This window comes from Condylura cristata, unplaced genomic scaffold (genome assembly GCF_000260355.1).
Source record: "Condylura cristata isolate star-nosed mole 26May11 unplaced genomic scaffold, ConCri1.0 scaffold00041, whole genome shotgun sequence".
Lineage (NCBI taxonomy): Eukaryota > Metazoa > Chordata > Mammalia > Eulipotyphla > Talpidae > Condylura > Condylura cristata.
The window spans coordinates 5,124,117-5,131,957 of record NW_004567142.1 but is presented as its reverse complement, the minus strand read 5'-3'; the positions used below and the strand labels follow the sequence as shown (position 1 = coordinate 5,131,957).

Below are 7,841 nucleotides of genomic sequence, written 5' to 3'. Positions count from 1 at the left end.
CGGAGCCCGCCCCGGCCCAGCCTCGCCAGGGAGGACGAGGACGAGGACGAGGACGAGCCCACGGAGACAGAGACCTCTGGGGAGCGGCTGGGGGTCAGCGATAATGGAGGTGAGAGGGCGCGGGGCCGGCGGGCTCGTCTGCTACGGCAGGTCTTGCGCGGGTGGGACGGGCAGATGTCCGCACCGTGATGCCCACTCGGAGCCTGGGCCAGGCCGCGCGACCGCGAGCGAGCGAGCGAACTCCTCAGCCCACACTGGCTCACTGCCCCAGGGCCAGCTCTGCCCACAGGTGCTGGGCACTGGCCAGACTTGGACCCTCTTGCCAGGAGACTCCCGCTCTGGCCAAGAACAGGAGTCCTGTCACGGGGCTGTGTGCTGAGGCCGTCGGCGGGAGGCGCCTCCTCACGGGCGCAGCACAGCTGTCGCACGCCTGAGGCCTGGGCCAGGAGCCCTTAGGGGAGTCTGGAGGGCTGATGCTTCCCGAGACCGGGCTGTCACACTGGGGTTTTGAAGAGTAAGTAGGAGTTTCCTGGAGCTCAGTGAACAGGAGTTAACCGTTTGTCACGGGTGACTTCCTCCTAGTGGCTGGGGGCGAGTCCGAGGGCACAGACCCGAGCCGGCGACCTGGGCTCCACCCCGGTGACGCCGCCTGTCTGCCGGGGGACGGCAGCAAGCCCCTTTACTCCTCTGTCCTTCAGCTCCTATCTCGCGACCTGTCTTCTTCTATGCTCGTTTGTTAAGAAGATATGTTTTAGCTGGGATGCTGGGGGGGGGGGGTGAGAGGACTCTCCAGAGACATTGGGGAGCAGAACAGGTGGATCTCCTGAAACACACTGCTGAGGGGAGCAGCGGGGAGACAGGGGAGGTCTGTTGCGCCCTGGGGGCCACTCCCTGGCTGGGGATCGAACTCAGAACTCAAGCTGCAGAGGCTGCGGGCACCTTCACAGTGCTGAACAAACAACCCCTGCGCCGCCGAGGAGGCCCCATCTCTCGGCTTGTGTTCTGAGTCCACTTCCCTTACAGACCTCACAGACCTCACATGAATCCAGCCAGTTGCTTTCACCCCTGGGTGGCACAGGTGGATAAAAATGGGTCTGTTCCTGAGAACGACGGGCAGATAGCCAGAGCGAGGGCGTCCATAGCTGTGGGCGGTACGGCGGGACCTGAAGCCCTGGTCTCACCCCTTCCCCAGGGCTCTTTGTGATGGATGAGGACGCCACACTCCAGGACCTGCCCCCCTTCTGTGAGTCGGACCCCGAGAGCACAGATGGTAAGTGCCCACCACTGTACCCGTCCCCAGCCAGGGCAGGGCCTGGGCGAGGGCGCAGGCCGAAGTCGTGATCTCTTGCAGACGGCAGCCTGAGCGAGGAGGCTCCCGCAGGCCCCGCGGCCTTCTCGGTGCCCCCGGCCGCAGCCCTGCCCACACAGCAGTATGCCAAGTCCCTGCCCGTGTCCGTGCCTGTCTGGGCCTTCAAGGAGAAGCGGACAGAAGCGCGGTCCTCAGATGAGGAGAATGGGCCGGTGAGGGACTCGTGAGACCGGGGGGGGGGGGGTGTCGGGTGGGCTGGGGGGTGTCAGTGGGCGAACCCAGCTGCCTCCTCCAGGGAGCCCTCAGGCGTGGAGTTTTGCAGGATTGACCTTCCTGTCCGCCAGGCAGATCCCTGCGCCAGAGCTGCCCCCTTCTCATCCCTCCTGTGCTGTGACCCTGTGCCTGAGGAGAAGCCGGCCTTGCGTGGCACCGGCACGGGGCGCGGCCCCAGGGTCTGGCCTCCCCTCCAGTTGGGTAACAGGCTGGGTGTGAGGGCCAGGGCACCCTCCTCCCCACCCATGCCTGACCCTCCTGGAATTTGGCCCACCCCTGTCCTCCCTACAGCTGCGTGCTGCCCTGGGGGAGATGGACTTGGGTGGTTCCTCTCTGCTGAGGGGAAGCCCAGGCATGGGAACACTTTCTGCTTCTCTGAGGCCTCAACCTAGGGGCAGAGCTGAGGTGGGGAAGGGAGCTCCGGGCCGCCAGGGGAGGCCTGTGGCACTGGTGCTGCATCCGCACTCACAGCGGGGCTTGCGCTGCCCTGTCTGTCTGCAGAGGCAGTCCCGGGTGGAACGTTAGGGACTCTCGGCCACGCCCTGGGCTGGTGGACTCTCCCGTTCTGCCTGGGGGGCTGGCCCAGCTCAGGGTGACAGGCTAGCCGCAAGGGAGCTGCTGGCAGAGAGACTGGACCTGTTTTTCTGGAGGGGAGGCCTAGGGCAGCTGACTGAGAAAGAATTTGCACCGCTGCGGGTCAGGGCTGAGGGCAGCGGGCTGGAAGGCTTCCTGGAGGAGGTGGTGTCTGAGTGGGTGCAAGCGCACACGGAGCAGAGCAGGCTGGAGGGCGTTCCTGGCAGCGGGCACCCACAGGCAAAGGGCGAGGGGGGCGCAGCGGCGGGTTGGGGCGGGTGCGGGCGGTTTGGCCGCGCCCTTGACCCCGTCGGCCGTGGCTCTCCGCAGCCCTCCTCTCCGGACCTGGACCGCATCGCGGCGAGCATGCGCGCGCTTGTGCTGCGGGAGGCCGAGGACACCCAGGTCTTCGGGGACCTGCCCAGGCCGCGGCTCAACACCAGCGACTTCCAGAAGCTGAAGCGGAAATACTGAGACCCGGGAGGGAGCCTCGGGCCGGCCGGCGCCCGCCGCCCCACACTACACCCCCGCCCCGCCCCCGGCGCCCGCCAATGCGGGTGCGGGCCGGACCGGCCTCCCGCCGCGGGCCCGGGACTGCCGCCCCCGCCAGTCCTGGCTCCTCAGCCCGCGACCCTCCCTCTCGTGCCAAGGAGCGGGCCCGACACGTTGTCGCCGGGTCTGTCGCCCTTTTTTTCTGCCCCGCGACAGATTTTGTATATTAAGCGATTGGCTCGCTCCCTGGTCGGGGGGTGGCCAGTTCTAACCCTTGACTGGGCCCGCCCCGTCTTATTCTGCCTAGCGACAGGGCATTGCTTGCGTGGTATTGGCTTGAAATGCCTTGGAAGAACACTGCCGAGGCCCAGGATTGGGTAGTGGCGCGCCACTATGGCAGAAGCTGGGTAGCCTCTTCATATGATTGGCTTGAACCCAAAGGGCTTAACCAATCTCTGAGAGTCACCACCGCCCTTCTTGAGCTTTTCCGCCTGATTGGCTGCGGCTGCTGGAGGCGGGACAAGCCCTCTTCCTGCTCCCGGGATTGGCCAGTGGCCTTAAATCGACGTTCTTTACACTACTGGGTTGGGGTCAGCTTTTTGCCCTGGTCCTGACACCTTGTCCCTGGCCCCCGCCTCAGGGATGGCCCAGCCCGTCCTCCGCGCCTCACGTCCTCTCATTGGGTCCCTCCTCCAGCCTGCCAATCGAAGCCCGTCCTTGCGTCGAGGATGGTACCAGCTCCCGCCCCTCGCCCCCTCACTCCCACAGGTGCCTTAAAGGGCTCTCGTCCACTCAAGGTGGGGGGCAGTGCCCTCACTCTCCGGCCCTGGGATGGGGAGGGGGCGGGGCCGGGAGTCGGGAGGGGCGCTCTGAGATTAAAGAGTTTACCTCTGGCCCGAGTGCACTGCATGAGTCTCGGGTGTTCGCTCAACATGTCCTGAGGCCGCAGGAGCGGGCATTGAAGCCCGCCGCGAAGCTGCCCGCTGGAATGGCCCCCCGTGTTGCAGATAACTGAACAGAGGCGCGAGGGTGGGGGTAGGACCTCAGTTCTGGGTGGCGGGGCCCCAGCCCCAGGGGGTGAGTCTCCTGAGCCCACAGTCACCGGCAGAGCCCAGCGGAGGCGAATTTTGCGCCTGGTAGCACCTGGCCCGCAGTTAGGGTAGGTCGAGGGAACCTGGGCCGCGCCGCCCCGGGGTGGCTGACAGTAGAGGAGACTAACGGCAGTGACCCAAGCACCTCGTCATCTGCACGCATGACCCCTTTAATCTGCCGTGACGCGGAACGATAACCCCCACTTTATGAATGAGGGCTAGGGGCGCTTGCGGGGACGGGGACTTCTTCGACCGACAAAGATCATCCAAAGGGAAGGCGGGGTCCTCCCGTTGCAACGCCAGCAAAGCTACTGGAAGAGTTGAACGTGGAAAGGGGTCTTGGGACAGGCGCCCCCTGCCGGCCTGCGCCTCTCGCTGCAGCTGGGACGCGAAGGCGGGAGCCGCGGGAACTCGGTAGGGGCGGGGCTTCGGCGGGGGCGGAGCCAGGCCCGCGGGCCCCGCGGCAGTCACTTCCGCTTGCCCGGGAACGGAGAAAGCGGCCGACGGCCTGCGAGCCCGGTTCCCCCGCCAGGGTCCCCTGAACGGGAGTGGCGAGTCAACCCGAGCGCCGGGAAGGGGTGAGCATGGGAGCAAGTTGGGGGCGCTTGAGTTTTTTCGGCCCTTGCCCTGGAAAGTTGGAGGCCTTCAAAGTTGGGGGTCTTGGTCCCCGGTGGGTAGGAGGGACTCTCCCTTGGAAACGGCGCGGAGCGGGTGGGATTTCCGGAGCCCGTAGCGGAAGGAGGGAATTCCTGGCGGAAGGGCGAGAGGAGGCGGGCCTTCCGGTAGCGGCCGGGGCATCCCACCTCTGGCCTGTTCACCTGTGTCCCCCTGGATGACCAGGCGCCCAGGATGACCGAGGCGCAGGCCCAAGGCCGCCTTTGGCTGGAGAGCACCGAGGGAGGGGCGGCTCCCATCTTCCTACCGTCGGATGGGCAACCCCTAATTCTGGGCCGGGGGCCTCTGACCCAGGTCACCGACCGGAAGTGCTCCAGAAACCAAGGTGGGCGGGGCTGGGGGCGGGGCCTGCTCTGACCGCGGCCTCGGTGGGGCGCGGGGCCGGACGTTGTGGCAAGCGGGCCTGTTTGGTCCCAGGCGGAACTGAGTGGCACGGTCTGGACGTTGTAGTGGCCTTCTGGGGAGCGCCAGCCTGTGTCTGACCTGGAACTTGCTGGACAGCCCCCCCCTTACGGGGAGGAGATGGAGCCAGTCCCGAGACAGTTGTCTCTGGCAGAGGATGCTGCGGTCAGGCCTTGGTCAAAAGGGGAAAAAAAAGTACACGGCGTCCAGAGGGGCTGGGTGGGGACGGTCATGCCGAGGGCTGCAGCGGCAGCAGCGTGCTTCGCGTCGAAGCCAGCCTGGGTGAGGACCCGCGTCCCCTGCAGCCCCGAGCCGTGGTCTGTCTGGCCTGTCGAGAAGTGAGCTAAAGCCATTGAGAAATAAGCAGCCTCCTCCGAGTGGACGCAGTGCCCCATCCCGTGGCCATGCCCCCCAGTAGTGAGGGAAGTAGCCCCACAAAATGCAGATCCTGACTCCACTCCCTCAACCCTCAGTTGAGCTGGTCGCAGACCTTGAGACTCGGACCGTGAAGGTGAAACAGGTACCAGATTCTGAGTTGGCAACACCTGGGGGTGGGGTCAGGGCGCATCCTAACCCAGGGGTGCCTAAGTTGGCATATGGACCTCTCTGGTCGGGAAGGAAAGAGGGAGTGGCTAGCAAAGTCCCCAGGGTCCACCCAGCCACTGGTCTATCCCTGTCCTTAAGGCTGAGGCTGGAGCGCATATCTTCCAGAGTCCTGAAGGATGGGCCTCAGATTGGCAGGCCGGGGAGTGCATCCTCCCCTGCTTTGATGGGAGGAGGTTACTGGTGGGCGGAGCCAGTGCCAGCTCCTCCCTCTTTCCCCCCTCTGCAGCTGGGTGTTAACCCTTCAACTGCTGGGACGCAGGAACTGAACCCCGAGTTGGAAGGCTCTCTGGGGGTGGGAGACACGCTGTATTTGGTCAACGGGCTCTACCCCCTGACTTTGCGCTGGAAAGAGTTGCACACCCCAGCATCCCAGCCAGACACTCCACCAGGCACCCCTCCCCTGGCCCCAGACGAGGAGAATGTTGAGCCCCAGAAGAAGCGCATGCGGAAGTGCTCCCCTGGCTGGGAGAGTCTGGAGAAGCTGCTGGTGTTCACAGCGCCTGGTGTGAAACCCCAGGGCAAGGTGAGGGCCGGAGGAGGACCCCAAGCTTGCTGTGCGCCCCAGCAGGTCGCTCCGCCGCGTAGCCTTCACTTAGCCTCTGGGAAGTGGCCTTGGTGACCCAGGGGGGTGGGCAGGCCGCGGGGAGACGACGTTGGCTCCCCCGAGCCCTGTCACCGCGGTGGCAGCAGCTGGGGGCATGGCGGGAGCCCGTGAGAGTATTTTGGGGACCCAGGACTCGGTCATCGCATTACCAGCACGCTCTCCAGGTCACTTTCCTCGCCGTGAGATGTGACTCCGGAAACCTCTGCCTCAGTCGGCCCCCTGAGAAAACTTTAGCTCTTGCTTCTTTGTCAGGGTTAGCAGCCCTTTGAGGTGAAGGGCGGGTGGATTCGCGGCCCTTTTTACGAGTAGATTGTGGGTCTGCAGGAGGCGCAGGAGACAGGTTTTTGGCAGGGCGGCGTTGCTGAGCCGCTGGGCTGGCTGCGGCGGACAGGGCGGGTGGGCCGGGGGCCAGCCTGGTGGTGGAGTCGAGGGTGACACCCAGTCCTGTTCTGGGGGACACCAGGTGGCCGGCTTTGATCTGGATGGGACCCTCATCACCACGCGCAGCGGGAAGGTCTTCCCCACCGGCCCCAGTGACTGGAGGTGAGAGAGGGGAGAGGAGGCAGGGCGCCCCGCGCACCCGCCGCCCGCTCACCTGCCGCCCCGCCGCCCAGGATCCTGTACCAGGAGATCCCGCGGAAGCTCCGGGAGCTGCATGCCCAGGGCTACAAGGTGTGGGTGCGCCCTGGCCGGGCAGACTGGCGGGCCGCAGGCACCATGTGACTCGCGTCTGCTCCGCAGCTGGTGATCTTCACCAACCAGATGGGCATCGGGCGTGGGAAGCTGGCCGCAGGGGAGTTCAAGGCCAAGGTGGAGGCTGTGGTGGAGAAGCTAGGGGTTCCCTTTCAGGTACGCTTGCAGGGGCGACCGAAGGGCTATTGCGTAACAGGTCTACAGGGGCAGCGGGCGCCGCGGGAGGGCACAGGGCAGGCAGGGAGCACCTGGGGGCCGAGTGGGCGATGCTGGCAGAGACCCCACACCAGCCGCTGGTCTGGGGTGCTGGGAGCTCTCCCTGGCGCCAGGGAGGAGCCGGCGGGAGCCTGACTGCCCTGTGCACAGGTGCTGGTGGCCACGCACGCGGGCCTCTACCGGAAGCCGGTGATCGGCATGTGGGACCACCTGCGGGAACAGGTGAGCTGTGGCTCCCCGCCGGCCGAGCGCGCGAGCCCTTAGCCACAGCCCCAAGACCCAGAGACCCAAGGTGGCAGAGGCAAGAGTGGAGGAGGACTGAAAGATGGGGTTCTGATTAGGGTGGTCAGGGAGGCCTCTCTGAGGGCGTGTTAGCGGGAAGAGTTGAAGGGCAGAGAGCGGCCAGCGGGGTGACAGAAGCACCCCCAAGCTAGGCCTGACTGGACTCAAATGGAGGAGCTTGCAGGTGGCTTGTGTGAGGTTTTTGGCCCCATCGGGACTTGACTTTCTCCCGGGCGTGGCGCCCTCTGGCGGCCACGTGGGGAGTAGGCCCCGGGAGGCCTGTCCAGAGTGGCCAGGTGGGGTGGCCGCAGTGAGGGGGGTGGGGAGAGGGTGGACGGCCCATGGCGCGCCGATGGGTCCAATGTGAGACACGAAAAGGGAGGGGTGCGCAGCCTGGTGCTTGCCTCACCTCCTGCCGCCCCCCAGGCCAACGAGGGCGTGCCCATCTCCATCGGGGACAGCATCTTTGTGGGAGGTAAGCGCCGAGTGGGAGAGGGAGGGGCCCCCGGGCTCCCCTGGACCGCGTCCAGCGCCCCGTGGAGACGGGTGTCCCCGTGTGCTCAGATGCAGCTGGACGCCCGGCCAACTGGGCCCCTGGGCGCAAGAAGAAGGACTTCTCTTGCGC

General features: G+C 66.0%; 2 protein-coding genes across 2 annotated transcripts in view; both read left to right on the top strand.

Annotated features, from left to right (window-relative positions):
- Positions 1-3,540, top strand: part of AKT1S1 (AKT1 substrate 1 (proline-rich)) — a 6,707-nt gene extending 3,167 nt beyond the window's left edge. The window contains exons 3-6 of the mRNA XM_012733510.1: positions 6-109; positions 1,193-1,270; positions 1,352-1,521; positions 2,486-3,540. Of these exons, the coding sequence (XP_012588964.1) occupies positions 6-109; positions 1,193-1,270; positions 1,352-1,521; positions 2,486-2,629 (496 nt within the window). The 3' untranslated portion in view covers positions 2,630-3,540. The remainder of the gene's footprint in view (positions 1-5; positions 110-1,192; positions 1,271-1,351; positions 1,522-2,485) is intronic.
- An 842-nt stretch (positions 3,541-4,382) lies between these two features.
- The window catches only part of PNKP (polynucleotide kinase 3'-phosphatase), a 7,025-nt gene continuing 3,566 nt past the window's right edge, over positions 4,383-7,841 (top strand). Inside the window, exons 1-9 of the mRNA XM_004694016.2 lie at positions 4,383-4,738; positions 5,289-5,335; positions 5,648-5,944; positions 6,489-6,568; positions 6,640-6,697; positions 6,767-6,874; positions 7,085-7,156; positions 7,643-7,691; positions 7,781-7,837. Coding sequence (XP_004694073.1) covers positions 4,588-4,738; positions 5,289-5,335; positions 5,648-5,944; positions 6,489-6,568; positions 6,640-6,697; positions 6,767-6,874; positions 7,085-7,156; positions 7,643-7,691; positions 7,781-7,837 — 919 coding nt within the window. The 5' untranslated portion in view covers positions 4,383-4,587. The remainder of the gene's footprint in view (positions 4,739-5,288; positions 5,336-5,647; positions 5,945-6,488; positions 6,569-6,639; positions 6,698-6,766; positions 6,875-7,084; positions 7,157-7,642; positions 7,692-7,780; positions 7,838-7,841) is intronic.